At 40.0% G+C, this 19,416-nt stretch overlaps 1 protein-coding gene across 1 annotated transcript in view; it reads right to left on the bottom strand.

The window, feature by feature from the left end:
• nek10 (NIMA-related kinase 10) overlaps nt 1-19,416 on the bottom strand; it is a 235,924-nt gene that overhangs the window by 175,459 nt on the left and 41,049 nt on the right. The window contains exon 5 of the mRNA XM_072575222.1: nt 7,337-7,435. Within this exon, the coding sequence (XP_072431323.1) occupies nt 7,337-7,435 (99 nt within the window). The remainder of the gene's footprint in view (nt 1-7,336; nt 7,436-19,416) is intronic.

Genomic DNA, 19,416 nt, shown 5'->3' with positions numbered 1-19,416 from the left:
AAATGCTGGAGTCCATTATGAAGGATTTAATAACAAATGGTGGTAGAATCAGACATAAAAGGGTAGTCATGCCTGACAAATGGGTGGCACGGTAGCACAGTGGTTAGCACTGCTGCCTCACAGCGCCAGAGACCCGGGTTCAATTCCCGCCTCAGGCGACTGACTGTGTGGAGTTTGCACATTCTTCCCGTATCTGTGTGGGTTTCCTCCGGGTGCTCCGGTTTCCTCCCACAGTCCAAAAAATGTGTAGATTAGGTGAATTGGCCATGCTACATTGCTCGTAGTGTTAGGTGTAGGGGAATGGGTCTGGGTGGTAGCGGGTCGGTGTGGACTTGTTGGGCCGAAGGGCCTGTTTCCACACTGTAAGTAATCTGAAATCTTCAAGGATGCAACTAGCAGAGTTGATTGGGGGAGGAGGAGCTTGTTATTGTGGTTTATTTGGAAATTCAGACAGCTATTGATAAAGTTCCACGTAAGAGATTAATGTGTAAACATAAAAGCGCATGGGATTGGGTGTAGTACATTGAGATAGAAGAAGATTGGCTAGCAGACAGGAAACAAAGAGTAGGAATAACTTTTTTTTTCTGATGGTCGGCAGTGTCTCTAAGAGAAGAAATTCCTTATCATCTGTGTCTTAAGTGTACAACCCATTATTTTGTCCTCCCTTTTGGAAAGGGGAAACAAATCTTTTACATCACCCTGTTTAGTCCTCTAAGAATCTAAGAGGTAGTCACACCTCAGGTACAAGGAAGAGGCAGATGGGTTACTGTCAGGGGACAGAAAGGGAACCGGCAGGCAGTGCAGGGAACCCCTGTGGCCATTCCCCTCAATAACAAGTATGCTGTTTTAGATACAGTTGGCAGGGTGGGGGGACTTACCAGGGTTAAGCCATGCGGTACAGGTCTCTGGCACAGAGTCTGTCCTTGTTGCTCAGAAGGAAAAGGGGAAGTTGAGTAGAACATTAGTCACTGGGGAGTCCATAGTTAGGGGGACAGATAGGAGGTTCTGTGGGAATGAGAGACTCACAGTTGGTCTGTTGCCTCTGGGGTGCCAGGGTTCGTGATGTCTCAGATTGTGTTTTTGGGATCGTTGAGGGGAGAGGGAGCAGTTCTCAAGTCGTGGTCCACATAGGTACTAACCACACAGGTAGGAAAAGGGATGGGGATTTCAGGCAGAAATTCGAGGAGCTAGGGTGGAAGCTTAGTACTAGAACAAACACAGTTGTCCTCTCTGGTTTTTTGCCTGTGCCACATGCTAGCGAGGTGAGGAATAGGCTGAGAGTGGAGTTGAACACATGGCTACAAGGGATGATGCAGGAGGGAGGGCTTCAGATACCTGGATAATTGGGGCTCATGCTGAGGTAGGTGGGACCTCTAAAAACAGGATGGTCTACACCTGAACCAGAGGGATACTAACATCATTGGGGGTGAGAGGTGGATTTGATAATAATATATGGGAGGGTTTAAACTAATTCAGCAGGGGGATGGGAACCTAAATTGTAGTTCCAGCATCCAGGAGGTTGAGAGTAATGAGGTCGGAAATATGGTTTCAAGGTCGCAAGAGTACACCGGCAAAAAGGAAAGTGGTTTGAAGTGTGTCTACTTCAATGCCAGGAACATCCGGAATAAGGAAGGTGAACTTACAGTATGGGATGGTATCTGGGACTTCAATGTTGTGGCCATTTTGGAAACATGGCTAGAGCAGAAACAGGAATGGTTGTTGCAGGTTCTGGGATTTAGATGTTTCAGTAACAACACAGAAAATGATACAAGAGAGGGAGAAAAGACATTGTTAGTCAAGCACAGTATTACGGTATCAGAAAGGACATTTGAGGACTCATTTACTGAGGTCGTATGGGCAGAGGTTAGAAACAGGAAAGGACAGGTCACCCTTTTGGGAGTTTTCTATAGGGCTTCAAATAGTTCCATAGATGTAGAGGAAAGGATAGCAAAGGTAATTCCGGATAGGAGCGAGAGTAACAGGGTAGTTGTTATGTGGGACTTTAACTTTCCAAATATTGGCTGGAAATACTATAGTTTTTGTCCAATGTGTGCAGGATGGTTTTCTGACACTGTATGTACCCAAGCCAACAAGGGCCGAGGACACATTGGATTTGGTATTGGGTAATGAACCTGGCCAGGTGTTAGATTTAGAGATAGGTGAGCACTTTGGTGATAATGATCACAATTCAGTTATGTTTACTTTAGCGATGGAAAGGAAGAGATATATAACACAGAGCAAGAGTTTTTCCTGGGGCAAAAGGCAATTATGATGTGATTAGGTAAGATTTAGGATGCACTGGATGGGGAAGGAAACTGCATGGGCTGAGCACAATTGAAATGTGTAGCTTTTTCAAGGAATAGCTGCGTGTCCTTGATAAGTATGTACCTGTCAGGCAGGGAAGAAGTTGTCGAGCAAGGGAGCTGTGGTTTACTAAAGAAATTGAACCACTTGTCAAGAGGAAGAAGGAGGCTTATGTTAGGATTAGACGTGAAGGCTCAGTTCAGGCATTTGAAAGTTACAAGTTAGCTAGGAAAAACCTAAAGAGACAGCTCAGAAGAGCCAGGAGGGGACATGAGAAATCATTAGCAGGTAGGATCAAGGAAAACCCTAAAGCTTTCTACAGGTATATCAGGAATAAAAGAACGACTAGAGAAAGATTAGGGCTAATCAAGGATAGTAGTGGGAAGTTGTGTGTGGAGTCCGAGGAGAGAAAATCATTAAATGAATATTTTTCATCAGTATTCGCACGAGTAAAGGACAATGTTGTCGAGGAGAATACTGAGAAACAAGCTACTCGATGAGACAGGATTGACATTAGCAAGGAGGAGGTGTCAGCAATTCTGGGAAATGTGAAAATAGATAAGTCCCCTGGGTCAGATGGGATTTATCCTAGGATTCTCTGGGAAGCCAGGGAGGAGATTGCCAAGCCTTTGACTTTGATCTTTATGTCATCATTGTCTACAGTAATAGTGTCAGAAGACTGGAGGATAGCAAATGTTGTCCCCTTGTTCAAGAAGGGGAAGAGAGACAACCCTGGTAATTATAGACCAGTGAGCCCTACTTTGTTTGTGGGTAAAGTGTTGGAAAAGAGTATAAGAGATAGGATTTATAATCAGCTAGAAAGGAATAAGTTGATTAGGGATAGACAAAACAGTCTTGTGAAGGGTATGTTGTGCCTCACAAATCTTATTGAGTTCTTTGAGATGGTGACCAAACAGGTGGATGAAGGTAAAGCGTTGATGTAGTGTGTATGGCTGTTCTCTGTTGACTCACCACTTGACTGTCCAAAGCCTGTCCTCATAGAGAACAGCCAGGGAATTCCTAGAGGCATGGCACTCATCCACAGATTCAATCAATAAGCACATCAACCTGGACCCAATATACCGACCACTGCAACGGACAGCTAGAACTCACAACCGGAAGTGGCAGATTCAAACCACTATAAATGCCAGAGGAAACATCACAGAAGTGCTTCACAGGAGGCTCCCAAGCACTGAGGATGTCACCTAGACAGTGGTCGAAACGTCTGCAACACAAATTCCCAGCTCGGTAAACAGAACCACAACAACGAGCACCCGAGCTACAAATCTTCTCACAAACTTTGAACTCCTAATTCCCTTTTTAAGTCCACCCTTGCACATTCTATGCTCCTCTAGAGCTCTTGCTGCTTTCAGCCTTTCATCTCATTTTGAGTTATAAGGAAAAGCTGAATAAGCTGGGACTTTCTTCGCCAGAGTTGAGGAGGCTGAGGGGTGCCCTTATAGAGGGTTATAAAATCATAATGGACATAGATATAGTGAATAGCCAAGGTCTTTTCTCCAAAAGTAGAGGGCATAGGTTTAAGTTGAGAGGGGAAAGATTTAAAAGGGACCTGAGGAGCAATGTTTTCACACAGCGGGTAGTGTGTATATGGAATGAGTTATCAGAGGCAAGAACAATTACAACATTTAAAAGACACCTGGACAGGTATGAGAATAGGAAAGGTTCAGAGGGATTTGGGCCAAATGCAGGCAAATGGGACCAGTTTAGGAAACCTAGCTGGTATGGGAGAGTTGGGCCAAAGACTCTGTTTCCAAGAATAGACTCTATGACTCTATTCAATAATGTTACCATCACTAATCCCCCACTAATAACATCCTTAGGGTTACTTTGACCAGAAATTCACCACATATACACAGAGGCTACAAGAGCAGGTCAGAGGTTAGGATTATCGCAGCGAGTAACTCACCACTTGACTCTCCAAAACCTGTCCTCAATCTACAAGGCACAAATCTGCAAGCATGATGAAATACTCCCCACTTGCCTGGATGAGTATAGCTTCAACAACACTCAAAAAGCTTGACATAATCGAGGACAAAGCAGCCCACTCAATTGTCAGCGCATACAAAAAGATCCACTCCATCCAGCACTGATGCTCAGCAGCAACAGTATGTATTATCTCCATGATACACTGCAGAAATTCACCAAATATCCTTAACCAAACCCATGACCACTTCCACCTCTAAGGACAACAGTCACAGATACATAGGAATACCACCACCTACAAGTTCCCTCCAACTCACTCACCATGCTGACTTGGAAGTATATTGCCATTCCTTTAGTATAGCTGGGTCAAAATCTGCTGAACAGCCTGCTGAAGGGCATTGTGGATCAACCCACAGCATGTGGACTGCAGTGATTCAAGAAGGCAGCTCACCACCACCTTCTCAAGGGCAACTAGGGACAGGCAATAAATGCTGGCTAACCAACAATGCCCACATTCCATGAGTGAATTAAAAAAAAATTTAAAACTGCTCTGCTGTTCTAGATCATGGATAAATGTCTCTACATATCCAGAAACATATCAATTTCTGTATTGAACCTGCTCAAAGACTACGCTTCCACAGTTCTCTGGGACAGAAAATTTTGGATTTCACCATCCTCTGAGTGAAGAAATTCCTCATCTCAGTCTTAAATGGCCTATACCTTATCCTGTGATTATGCCCCATGATTCTAAAAGCACAAGACAAGGGAAACATCCAATCTACATCCACCCTGTAGGAAATTTATACATGCCAATGAGATTATCTCTCATTCTTTGAAACTCTGGAGAATATGGCCCTCCTGAAATGAAAATCTTACCATCCCAGGGATTAGTCTGGTGAACTGCATTCCTTCAATGGCAAGTATATCCTTATTTAGATAATGAGACTAAAACTGTATACAGTACTCCAGATGTAGTCTCACTAAGGTGGTATACAATTGCAGTGCAATGTCCTTACTCCTGTACTCAAATTCCCTTGTGATGAAGGCTAACATAACAATTACCTGCCCTGTTGATTTTTATGCCTGCACTTTGTGACTCAACCAAGGACATTCAGGTTCCTTTCAACATTTAAGGAGTCATCTGTCTTTCTGTTATTAATTACTAAAGTAGATAATTTCACACTTATTCACATTATATCTCATCTGCTATGATCTTTCCCAATTGCTTAACTTGTCCAAGTCTTCTTGAAGTCTCCTTGCATCTTTCTCACATCATGCCCCCTTAGTATTGTGTATTCAGCAAATTTGAAAATATTACAATTGGTTTCCACATTAAAATCATTTGTATAGATTATGTAGTGTGGACTTTGCAGCACCCCATTAGTAAACAGTCTGCCATTCTGAGAATTACTGATTCATTCCTGCTCTTTGCTTTCCATCTATTCACAAATTCTCAATCCATTAATAAATTCCCCCAAACACATGCTTAAATTTATTTACCATCCTCCAGTGTGTATTCTTATCAAACCTTTCTGAAATTCAAATGCACCAGATCCACTTTTTTTTTAATTCACTCCGCAAGTAATATCCTCAATAACATTGTTAAGCATGATTTCCCTTTCATAAATTTATGTTGACTCTGCCCAATTTTGACTTTCTTTTGTTAAGGTTCTTTATAATATATTCTTTATAATAGATTATAACATTTTTCCACTACTGACGTAAAAGTAACAGATCTATAGTTCTCCACTTTCTCTTTCCCTTTTTTCTTAATTAATAAGGTTACAATTCTCACCTCCAAATTAGTGGTAACATTTCCATTATTTACATAATTATGAAAGCTTACTATCAATGCTCCACTACCTCTACTCCTTTGTAGCTTATATTACATTCTTGCTTCCTTTTCCTTACAGTTTCTTAGTCATCCTTTGTTGGGTCATAAATTGCTCCTAACTCTCAGGTTTATCTTTACTTCTGGCATTCCTATAAACCACTTCCTAATGTAATCTTTAATTTAACTATGCTTTTGGGTATTAATGCCTTAGAAGAATGTATATTGACAGTAGACTTTTTAGTATTTCTTTAAATACTGTCATTTTAGTGTATTTTAGTGTAATTGCTCCATCTACGATAGCGAACTTGCTTAGAACTAGAGTCCTTAAGACTCTAGTTTCAGATTATTTTCCATAACTCATTTTCTTAAAATAATTCCAAATTCAAAATAACATAAGACTTTGTTGGCTCCTCAACATATGTTTCACAAATGCATCTCATACACACTCCCAAGAATTTATCCTCTACAGCATTAATGCTGACTTGGTTATCCCAGTCTATATAGAAATTTATGTTGCCATTATTACAGTATTATGCACATCGCATGCATCTTTCATTTCCTGATTAAAGCCTCTCTACATAAGATCCTCTCTTACTTAATACCGATGTCATCTCTTATTAAGAGTGCTACCCCACCTCCTATTTCTTTTTGTCTATGCCTCCTCGATATAGAATATCCTTGGATAGTCAGTTTCCAATCTCAGTTAACCTGTAATCAATTCTCCACAATAGCAATTAAATCATGACCATTTATCTCAATTTTGCATTCAAATCATTAACCTTGTTATGAATACTATGTGCATCCAATACAGTGTTTTTAATGCTGCTTTTTTAACCAATATTTTCCATTTTGATGCTGTGTGATGCTTGCCACTGCTTCACCTATTTACCACATTTTGGTCATATCTATATTTGCCATGAGAAAAGTCAAAATCAAATAAAGTACTTTTCTTTGCTTTACACACTAAGTAAAATGTACTTTAAAGATTAATTGGAACAACAATTTAGACCACAATAATGCAGCTGGATACACAAAAGATATGATATTTTTCACTGTATCCAGATCATTTGCTGATAAAGCCTGATAAAAGCAACTATTCATTAGTTGTTGTGTTTTTTTAGTTTAGTAGATTAACTGAATCTATAACACATATTGCTTTCACATAAGACAATGTACAGTAGCATACTATAGCTGAAAAGTAAGATTTGAATACATTTGCAAAATAATTTAGCAATGAACAAGGTTTATTCCTACCTGCAAGTTAGCCTCTGCTTTACAAGTGCAACAAAAATCTCCAAAAAAAGTTTTTGATGAGGATGACAACTGAACCTTCTTTCATTTTTGTAATTGACACTATTCAAGAAACAGAAACAAAAGTGATTGAATAAATTGACTAACAATATGGTTTATATGATACAAAACCATAACTATTTTTCATGTACAGTACATTTATTATTTCAAACTTTATATTGGTACTTCCACTTTTAAAACAAACTATATAAAACTGAAACCTATATAAGTGAAACTTACATAGGGTAAGCTTCATAAGTTAAATATCATTCCACTACAATTATTCTAAAGTCTACTGTAGAAAATTGGGATAATTTCAATTTAAAGTCATTTGCTTTAATTTCAGCCAAAGAGAATTATCCTTAGTGAAGTTATAAGAGTTATTACACTTCTCAGAACTGAAATTTGAAATATAATATGCTTTGCTTACATACTCAAAGTGCTGAATATTCATACTACATCAATTTAATCATATTCCAGGTCTTTATTCATTACAGATTTGGTGTAACACATAAGGACATCATTGTAATAATTTGATGAGGGTAGCCACTTTTGACAAGAATTGTAGCTCTGAGGAGCTCTTTAAACTAATTTAAATCAAATCACCAAATTGAGATCACCCCATTTGCTACAAATACACTTCATAAATATAGTGAAATGAACAATTTACAGAATAAGGTGGGTTCATTGTTTTCCACCAAGCTTGTTAAATATTAACTATTCTATAAACATATAAGAGTTAATGCTGAAGAATACATTAAACACCATCCAATATGATGGTAGCCAATGGACCTGAGCCATAGTACAGCTTAGGATCTCCTGAGGGATAGAATTGTGATCTACTCACAGTTGAGGTAACACTGTCTATCACACCAATATAACTTGCATATAGTTGCTATCATGCAATAAATGTTTCAGGGTTTTTCAGTTGCTTGTTTAGTGCTCATTCACTTTGTCCCTACTTGAAGCTTCACAGCATCTTTGCCTTGCCTTTTTGGTATTTGTTTAAGACAAGAGATTATTCACATTAGGACATCGGGAATGATATTCCTCCCTCACACTAGAGCAGGAAGGCCTTGTAGATCCATATACTAAAGGAGATGGAAGCAACCATCAGCATAAGCAGCAGCTCAGACAATTCAGACTGATCTGACCGCTGAAGTAATATGCAATGGAGTGATTGTGAAGAACTGTGCAACATAAACATTAATTACCACCATTGTGTAAACACAGAAGGATTAATGCTGAAGTTAGTATAGTTAATGTCAGTTTTCACATTAATCTTTAATTGTTCACTCTAAGGTTATAGATATTTTTATTCATTAAATATTATGGCATGGTCTCGCCTAGCATCTCTGTATTCTAAATTTACAATAGGACAGAGACAAGAAACACTTCCTCTCTCCTTTTCTACAGTGTGTTCAAACATCACTTCCCTCATTTTTCTCCAGTATGGTTATGAGACAATGGGCAGAATCTTACCAGAACCTGAATGATATGGGCATTGGCAGGTCAGCTGGAAAAATGTGACAAGATCAGCTGAACAGATTATCAATGTTGAGAAAAAAAAATCCAAATCTGCAACCAGGTTTTGAATGGTGAGATGAAAATCTCACAAGTGAGTGGCAACAGGCCTATTTTTATTAGCAAAGCATTACTACCCACAATCATCTCATGGATATCCATTTTCTGATTCTCCTTCACACTGGATAGAAATTGGATGGTTACAATTCATGACATGAAAGTAGTAGGTACCTGGCAACCCCAGCTCACTTCTGGCTTCTGAGCTCCTCCATCTTCGACAGCAGTCTGCAAAATCTCATGGGACCCTCCATGGCCAACATATGCAAGGTCTACCCCTCCATCCACTGAGGTTGACAACAGACATGTACCAGGTTCACCATATCATCATAGCACATCTCTAACCAACTTACAATACAGATCAAAACTTCAGTACTTCACCTTGGAGTGCACCAGTTCCTTGCATTGCAATGCTGCTATCAGCAAACTTTGTATGAAAGTACAAGCACTCAACTTACAATCAGGCCAGGATGGATCTCAGGGCTTCTTGTTTGCTCTCTCAGCACTTGCTCACTTTGTGTCTACTTGGAGACTCACAGTATCTCCACCTTGCCTTTTTGCTATTTGTCCCCTCATCCACAGCTTAAAGGCTCACAGTACTGCTGTCTTCGACCATAGCACGATACAACATGTCAGCAGAGGTAGACCATATAGCCCCTTAAGCCCGCTCTGCCATTCAATGAGATCATTGGCTGATCTGATTTTCACTTACCTACCACATCCCCATAATCTTCAATTCTCTTACTGATTAAAAATCTATCTCAGTCGTAAATACATTTAACAAACCAGAATCAACAGCCCTCTAGAGTTAAGAATGCCACAGATTCACTACCCTCAGAGAAGAAATTCCTCTTCACCTCTGTCTTAAATGGGTGACCCTATTACTGAGATTATGCTCTCTGATCCGAGATACCCTCATAAGGGGAAACAAACTTTGCACATTTACTCTGTCAAGTCCCCTAAGAATTTCATATGTTTCCATAAAGCCATGTCTCATTCTTCCAAATTCCAACAGAGGCCCAACCTACTCAACCTCTACTCATAAGACAGCACCTCTATATCTGGGATCAACCTAGTGAACCTTCTGTACACTGCACAGATGCTGCCAGACCTACAGAATTTCTCCAACAATTTCCTGTTTTGTTTTAGATTTCCAGCAACCACAGTTCTTTGTTTTACTTCCCCTTATTTTTAAACTTCAATCCTTTGAAATAAAGACCAACATTTGCCTTCCCTATAACTCGCTGAACTTGTGTGCCAGCTTCTTGTGATTTATGAATGTCGACTCCCAAATCACTCAGTGCTGTAGCATTCTGCAGACTTTCTCCATTTAAATAATATTCAGTTAATCTATTCTTCCTGCCAAAGTGCATAACTTTGCATTCCCTCACATTGTGTTCCATCTGCCAAGTTTTTGTCCACTTCTTTAACCTCTCTATATCCCTTTGCAGACTCTTTATGCCATCCTCATTATTTGCCTGCCAACCTGTTCTTGTGTCATCCCAATTTATAGTAAATAATAATTGTGACCCGAGCACTGATTCCTGTAGCACTTTATTCTTTACAGATTGCCATCCTGGAAATACCCATGTTAATATACTATGGGAACTAATATTACAAAGTGACGTAGCATGTGGAAGCTTGGCAAATGTCCTCTGAAATTCTAAATATATTACATCCACTGCTTCCCTTTTATCTATCCTGCTTGTTATCTCCTCGGAGTTCTAATATACTTGTTAGGCAAGATTCCAGCTTCATGAGGCTGTGCTGACTTTGTCTAATCATATTGGAAATACTCTGCCAATACATTCTTGATAATAGATTCTTAGTCTTCAAATGACAGATGTTAAGTTAAATGGCTATCATTACCTGTTATTTGTGTCTTTCCCTTTCTAAATAAAGATGTTACCTTGGCAGTTTTCCAATCCTCTGCAATGTTTCTAAAATCTAAAGATTCTTGGAAAATTACTACCAATACATCCACTACCTCTGCAACTATTTCTTTTAATATCATAGGATGCAGCTGCTCCAGTTGTATAGAAAATAGCACTACTGTCTTGAGTTGCCATTTAGTACCTGCCAGGTAGTTTGTCAAGTTCTCAGTAGGGAGTAGTCAAGAGGGTGGTCATGTTGCTGTATGGCACCATGCTACATCTATTTTACACCTGCACCATGAGCTAGCAGTACTCTTGGCAAACAGTTGGCTCTTGGGGTCACAAGTCAGGAATCTGTATCACTTCAGTCTGAGAAGTGAGCCACAGTCAGACCTGCAGGTCCAATGCAACCAGTCTGGGGAGCAGAACAGACACCAGACCAGGTTCTGATCAGTCATCAATTGGGTTTGTCCCTTCAAATTGATCAGTGTTAGGTAATCTTCAGTCTCAGGGGTCAGCTAAATGAAAGTCATGGCCCATCACTCTAGCAGGGAATTGGGTATAGCAGGCTAGAACGCAGAATGGATAACTGTGAAGGAGGGAAACTCAATATATAATTTATGGAGACAATAGTGCATTGAAGGAATTTAGTTACAATGGGAGTAGGAGGGGTGGGGTCATCAATGGTCACAACAACCCTGATTGCAAGGGTTCAGTGTAGCATGATGATTGATGTGACTAAGCTACAGGGCCAGGGATCAGGGACATGTTTGGAGATTAACTCATTATTCAAAGAGATATGTGCAAGATGGGCTTGACAGGGATTGCAAGGAAGAAAGAAACATGGAGGCTTGGGGGAACCCTTAGGAAAAAAAAACATCAGATTCAGCCTGTGATTCACTGAGCCAAGTGTGACCCACATTACCTTCTATACTCATTTAGTTGTACCAATCACTACAAAGTCTCAAAGAAACTGGACAGATCACCTGGCATTGACATAGGCACTGGAAAAGACAATGGCAGAAACAGCCCTGTTGATCCTGCAAAGTCCTGCTCATTAGCATCTGGGGCTAGTGCCAAATTTGGGAGAGCTACAACCCACAGCAGGTGGGCTGCAGTGGTTCAAGAACACAGCTCACCACCACCTTCTCAAGGGCAATTAGGGACAGGCAATAAATGCTAGCCAGCCAGCGACACGCACATCCCACAAAATGAATAAAGAATTGTAAATGTGCAATGGAAATGGAAGCGACCACATTTAGAACGGGTGAGTATTTCTTTTTCTGAGCACACAAGCTCTATTTGCGAGCATTGTGAGGCCTTTCAAGGGCCAATTGCATTAATCAGGCATTTTCACAGTACAGGTTTAAGTAATGTGTAAACATAGTACCCTGTATGTGAACTACATGCAGTGTCTGGCTGTGTAGGATACAGGTCCTCATCTTGAACAATCTTGACCATGTCAGTGGTCATTACAAATTAATCATAGTCATCTCTGTGAAGCAGACGTAATCACAGATGACCTTTGAAGTGTCACCTTTGGGACACAATTCACAAGATAATCCAAGACGTCTTAGGTTTCTGATGGGCATGTAACTGATTTCCTCTTACCTTCACTCATAGAGTAACTGTAAGTCCTCCTATATACAATGCTGTCTTTCTTGAGTGATGTGAGAGTACACAGTAGGAGATCTCAGTAATCATATAGCACTTGCAATTTCCTACTGTATTTAGATGGCATGACTTGTGCTGCATTCATCATCATAAGGTCCCTATGTCAGAAGTCCATGTACAGTTATTCCATAGCCCACTGCATGGATTCGTAGCTAAACTTTCAAGGGCCAGATACCTGCATGATGGTTACTGGAAGACCAGGGCTACATTCTGCAATCATGACTGACTCCATTTTACAACACCCTGAGTAAAGCAGAGTATAAATACAACGCTACATTAGAGCAGTGCTGGAAAAGCACAGCAGGTCAGGCAGCATCCGAAGAACTGGAAAATTGACGTTTCGGGCAAAAGCCCTTCATCACCATTCTTTGACCTGGCGATCATGAAACAGATGATAGGTCTGCTGCAGATGAGGCTTGGATCCTTGAATCACTCTGGGCAGGGCTTTGCAACACAATCTAGACTATGCCACAATGCTTGCATGCTATGTGCCACAAAACTACAGCAGACAAAGAACAAGTTTGATGGATGTTGAAGAGTTCGGACAGCAGCAACAATCTTCCGTCTAGGAAGACAAGGACATTGAGCAGGACAAATGTGACCTTCTGCATGAGTGAGCACGGCAGTGTGATGCATAACAAGCTGGACAAGGATTAATTGACATCTGTTCCAATAAGTATGAGCTGGTGCAATGATCACTCATTTTCAGTTGTTGAATAAAAGTGAAAATTTTCAATCATTCGAAGGCTCTCCAGTATCTGATGGTCCCATATTGAACAATGAGATGATGTTAGACAACATTGGGCTTTGGGAAAGAATAGCACTCCCTTAAAATGGTTTCTCAGAGTGACACCAAGGACATATAATCTGTGTAACTTGTTTTTTTAAATAGCATATACAAACACATTTACCATTGTGTACTTGTGTCTGCAATGAAGTGTAATCCATTACACCTATATTACCTCAGAAGCTTTTCTTTTTGCTCCCCTTCCATGATGTGCATGACATAGCTTGTAGCACTTGACCAGGCGCATGGCTGACCTTTTGAAACAATGCTGGAAAACTCAGTGGTCCCAGCAGCAGTGAGTACTTCCCAGCAAGCAAAAGTGAAGATAACACAAACAGGGTGCCATAGAGGTGTGGTGCATAGTTAAGGTGGAAAATTGTTGAGATTAGCATGATTTTCACTAGAGCTCATGGAGAAACACCCTCCATGAAATTTAGAAATATTGATAATTAATCAATTTCTGGTAAAATTCAGCCCAATGTGCTTCATCTGGTCAACCTTTTGCCAAGCTATCACCAGCACTACTCAAGTTAACCATCAGAAGGCTCACGATATTTAATTATATATTGTCCTTTAACCAAAGTCTTATTTCTATGGGCAGCTATTTTCCATTTCATACCTGACATATTGATGCCAAACATAGAATACAACAAAATACAGGAAGTTAACCTGCATTCTATCACTGTGAAATTTTGCAACACAGTACTCTGGAGGTCTCCCTTTAAAAAGGGCAAAGAACAATACAGCACAGGAACAGGCCCTTTGGCTCTCCAACCCTGCTCTGACACATTTTGCCCTTTCATACTAAAACTTACAGGATCCGTATCCCTCTATTCCCTTACTATTAATGTATTTGTCCAGGTGCTTCTTGAATGCTGCTATTGTGTCTGCTTCTACTACCTCCTCTGCCAATGCATTCCAGCACTCACCACCCTTTGTGTGAAAAACTTGCATGTCTCTTTTAAACTCCCCTGCTTGCACCTTGAACCTGTGTCCCCTAGTAATTGATCCCTTCACCCTGGGGAAAAAGCCTCCTACTTTCCACTCTATCCATGCCATTCACAATCTTATAAACTTCCATCAGGTCGCTCCTCAACCTCCTGTATTCCACTGAAAACAAACCAGTCTATCCAACGTTTCTTCGTAGCTAAATTCCCCTAACTTCCTGGTAAACATTTTCTGTACCCTCTCCAAAGCATCTACATCCTTCTGGTAGTGTGGTGACCAGAACTGTACACAACATTCTAAGTGTGGCTTAACTAAAGTTCTATAATGCTGCAGCATAATTTGTCTATCGTTATATTCAATTACCCTTCCAATGAAGGTAAGCAAGGTGTAAGTCCCTTTTTCTACCTTATCTACCTGCACTGCCTGCAGATTCCTCTGAATATCAACACACCTAAGGATTCTGTTACTCACTGCATAATTTCCACATGTACTTGATCTTCCAAAATGTACCACCTCACATTTGTCTGGATTAAACTCCATCTGCCATTTGCCTCCAATTGATCTATATCCTGCTGTACCCTCTGACAATCCTCCTCACTATGCACAACTCCACCAATCTTTGTATTAAGTTAAAAATCACACAACACCAGGTTATAGTCCAACAGGTTTAATTGGAAGCACACTAGCTTTCGGAGCGATGCTCCTTCATCAGGTGATAATGGAGGCCTCAATCCTAACACAGAATTTACAGCAAAAATTTACAGTGTGATGTAACTGAAATTATACATTGAAAAATTGATTGTCTGTTAAGCCTTTCATCTGTTAGAATACAGTGATAGTTTCACTTCTTTCATGTGTAAATCACAAAACCATTTTTTTTAAAAGTTGCATTCTCGGGTTAGCTAATTTGTTGGCCAACACCTTCACCTTATAGTTATGGACTACAACCTGGTGTTTTGTGATTTTTAACTTTGTACACCTCAGTCCAAAACTGGCATCTCCAAATCAATCTTTGTATTGTATGCAAACTTACTAATTAGACCAGCTTTATTTTCCTCCAAATCATTTATGTACATTACGAATTGCAGAGGTCCCAGCACTGATCTATGTGGAACACTGCTAGTCACAACCCTTCGTTCCAAAAACGCATCCTTCCACTGCTACCCTCTGTCACCTAAGACTGTCAGTTCTGTATCCAACTTGCCAACTCACCCCTGATACCATGTGACTTCAACTTTAGTACCAGTTTGCCATGAGGGATCTTATCAAAGGCTTTACTGAAGTCCTCATAGACATTTTAACTTCTAATTATCCAGAACGTAGTATACAGTACCTAACAAAGACCACTGATTCCTGACTGAATCAGTTTACTCAATATTTTTAAGTCATATTGTTCACACATTTTATGACCCACCTCTATGACCAGATGGAACCTGTACCTTCTGGCCCAGAGGTAGGGACATTACATTAAATTCTCTCTCTTCACTTTTAAATTGGCAGTTTGAGAGGCCTTAGGGACTAAAACAGATACAGGAATAATGTACAAAGCAATAAGTATTAGCTTATAATATGCTGTTTATCCTTTTACTCCTTGATAATTGGCTCAAGATTTCCTCCATGAAATTTTTCTCTACCTTTCAAACATGCTTGTTTTTGAAGGGGAATCTAGTAGGTTCTTGGGAAGCTTCTCCCAGGACCTGATATCAATGTCAAATCTCCTAACAGAAGCCTTCAGAGTTTCCTCACAACACTCCTTTTAACTGTCAAAAACTCAAGCTCTTCATAGAAGATTTGTATTGGTAAGCATATGTATGGCATTCTGGCTCCACGACCAACCCAACTCAATCTCCATCTAGAAGCATGACTGGCACACCAGATCATGTGAGCACCTCAGAGTCTGGCACTTTCATCTGCTGTACAATCCTCAGAAGATTCTGAAGACATCTCAAATGGAAACAGATTGTCTTATTGGCATGATCCTGATAGAGTCTTAATCTCATGTGCGTGCAGCAGAGTGGGCAGAACTTTTGCTCTGTAGATTTGTAGGTAGAGTTTGATCAGCAGATTTCCTCTTCACTCCAGACCCATGTTCAAAATCTGCCGACAATTACACTTGCTTTGGCTATTCTTGCCTTGTCATCAATACAAAAGGCTTGGGAATATGTGACCAATAGCTTTTTCATTGATAACAGAGAACCAATATGGTGTCATAAAAGTAGTCGAGGAAGTACTGAGATGGTGTTTTTATGTCAAGACAGCTGCAGGAGAATTGCTAAGAACACAACTTGGACCTGTATACCTCACAATTAGATGTAACCAAAGCCTTTCACACAGTCAATCATGAGCACCTTTGAAAGGTAATGAAGGTTGCCCGAGGAGGTTGCAAGGGTTCAATGATTTCTCGACAGCATGCTTGGGAGTCCTTGTTAAGAGTCTTCTGATGTATCTTCAGCCACTAATAGTATTAAACAGGATTGGATATTAGTGTGAATCCTCTTCAAGTATGTTAATCTCAGCCATGCTGTCCGATGCCTTCCAGGCCTTGGGTCCTGGCATTGATAGTGGACATTGCATGAAATGGGAAGCTATTCAATCTGAGGTGATACGTGGTAAAGACCAAAGTCTCCAAAGACGTTTTCATAATTTTATGTTTGTTGTTGGATTAGCTTCTATTTCATATGTGGACATGCAATGTAGCATCATCATTCTCCAATGCATGGAATAAGTTTGGCCTTCTGATCAGCACAACGAGAACTGAAATAATGTATCAGGCTGCTCCAGGGAAGTCCTCTGTTGAACCCAAGGTTTCAGTTCATGACCAACATATATGATAAAGCAACAAAAGGAAATTCTGGGATATAAATGGTTCGTAAATAGAAACTAAGAGGGGATCTGAGTAAGATAGTGAAGCATAGCAGATGCAGAACAGCACACAATAGCTATCACAAATTTAGAAAAAAGGATAACAGAAAAATACCGGAGCAGCACAGGGAACATATCAATGAAAAGGCAAATGTAGTTTGGAAGGAGAATTGTTGACAGGGCCAACAAACAGAAAGGAGATCAAAAGAAACCGGAGAATAGGAAAGATAGAGTATCAAACAACGGAAATGAAAATAAATGTGAGTGCATCAGATAATTGGAAAGGAGAAATGAACAAGAAAAACAGTGCAATAATATTAATGTGTTTTAACCAAACCAAGACTAACTGAAAAAAAGGCAATCCATGCAGTCGCAGTCCAAGGTCTCCAGGATAGTTTTGTGGATAAGCATCAGTGAATATAACTTCAATTTGTCTTAATACTTATACATGACTTATCCATGACTTGGGCATAAGGAGCACAATCACAAAATGTATGAATAACACTTGTGTTGGAGGTTTAACAAAGTGAGGGAAAATGTAAGGAAGATCAGGAAAACACAGACAACTCATCCCCGTGAGCAGGTAATTTAATATGAATATAATTAAAATATTTTTGGGAGGAGAAACAAGTAATAGATGTCACACTCAAACAAAAGTAGCTGAATGCTGTGGATGAACAAAGAAAACTAGTGATGATTTAAATACATAACTCAAAATAAATATGCTTTCACTATATAAAAAGTCATAAAAGTCATCTCTGAAAGTTGCCACCCAGGTAAATAGTGCTGTGAAGAAGGCATATGGCGTACTGGCTTTTATTGGTAGAGGAATTGAGTTCCGGAGTCCTGAGGTCATGTTGCGGTTGTATAAGACTCTGGTGTGGCTGCATCTGGAGTATTGTGTGCAGTTTTGGTCGCCATACTATAGGAAGGATGTGGAGGCACTGGAATGGGTGCAGAAGAGGTTTACCAGGATGTTGCCTGCTATGGTAGGAAGATCGTATGAGGAAAGGCTAAGGCACTTGGGGCTGTTTTCATTGGAGAAAAGAAGGTTTAGGGTGACTTGATAGAGGTGTACAAGATGATTAGGGGTTTAGATAGGGTTGACCATGAGAACCTTTTTCCACGTATGGAGTCAGCTATTACGAGGGGGCATACCTTAAAATAAGGGGTGGTAGGTATAGGACAGATGTTAGGGGTAGATTCTTTACTCAGCGAGTCGTGAGTACATGGAATGCCCTGCCAGTAGCAGTGGTGGACTCTCCCTCTTTATGGGCATTTAAACGGGCATTGGATAGGCATATGGAGGATAGTGGGCTAGTGTAGGTTAGGTGGGCTTGGATCGGCGCAACATCGAGGGCCAAAGGGCCTGTACTGCGCTGTATTTTTCTATGTTCTATGTTCTATGTTCTAAAAGTTCATAAAATACACCAGATGTCACAGATGTACATAAGGCATTGATTAGAACATACTTAAAATACTGTGTGTAATTTGAGGAACCCAAGAACAATATAGCAAAGCCATAAACAGCATAAATCACAGGCTTGCCTTGTTTATATCAGCAGGTGGGAAACTACAGTTTCTTTTATTCTTTCACTGGATCTGGGTGTTGCTGACTGGGACAACATTTGTCACCTCTCCCTAAGTGCCCATGAAGTGGTAGAAGTCAGGAAAAAAATAAGATAGCAGAAGTTTCAGACTGCAGAAGCAATTTGGTCATGTAGACCACCAATCCACAGTATTCCCTTGTTGTACTTGTAATAACCTTGACTCTCATTTGTTGACAAGAAACTTCTTGTTCCTTCTTGAGTTTAGCAAAGGATAGCTAAGGAATTGACAGAGAGAAAAAATAGCATTAAGAAATAAACTAGCAAGAAACATAAAAGTTTAAGGAAATCAAAACTAAACGTGGGTCTCTATGCAGTTACAAGAGAAATGATATTGTGAAGCAAAGAAATGGCAGTCATTAAATAAACACTTTCTACATTGTACTCGGAAAACATGCACAATTGAAAGCACAAAATATTATCAAAATAGTGAGGAATCTAGGGCCTAAATCTAGAGAAATTTAAAGAAACATGGAAACAATACTAGAGAAATGAATGTGATTCAAAGACAACAAATCTCCTGAACTAGATGCCCCACACCTTGGGTTTAAAACAGATGGTTGCGGATAAAGCAGATGTATTGGTTTTTCATCTTCCAGAATTACCAAGATTTCAGAATAGTCCGCCCTGATTAAAATACAATAAATGTAACCCATTACTGAGGATAGAAGAAAGAACATATGTAACAATGGGCCATTTAACCTGACATCA

This window comes from Chiloscyllium punctatum, chromosome 8 (genome assembly GCF_047496795.1).
Source record: "Chiloscyllium punctatum isolate Juve2018m chromosome 8, sChiPun1.3, whole genome shotgun sequence".
In the NCBI taxonomy this organism is placed as follows: Eukaryota; Metazoa; Chordata; class Chondrichthyes; order Orectolobiformes; family Hemiscylliidae; genus Chiloscyllium; species Chiloscyllium punctatum.
This window is presented reverse-complemented; position numbering and strand designations above follow the sequence as displayed.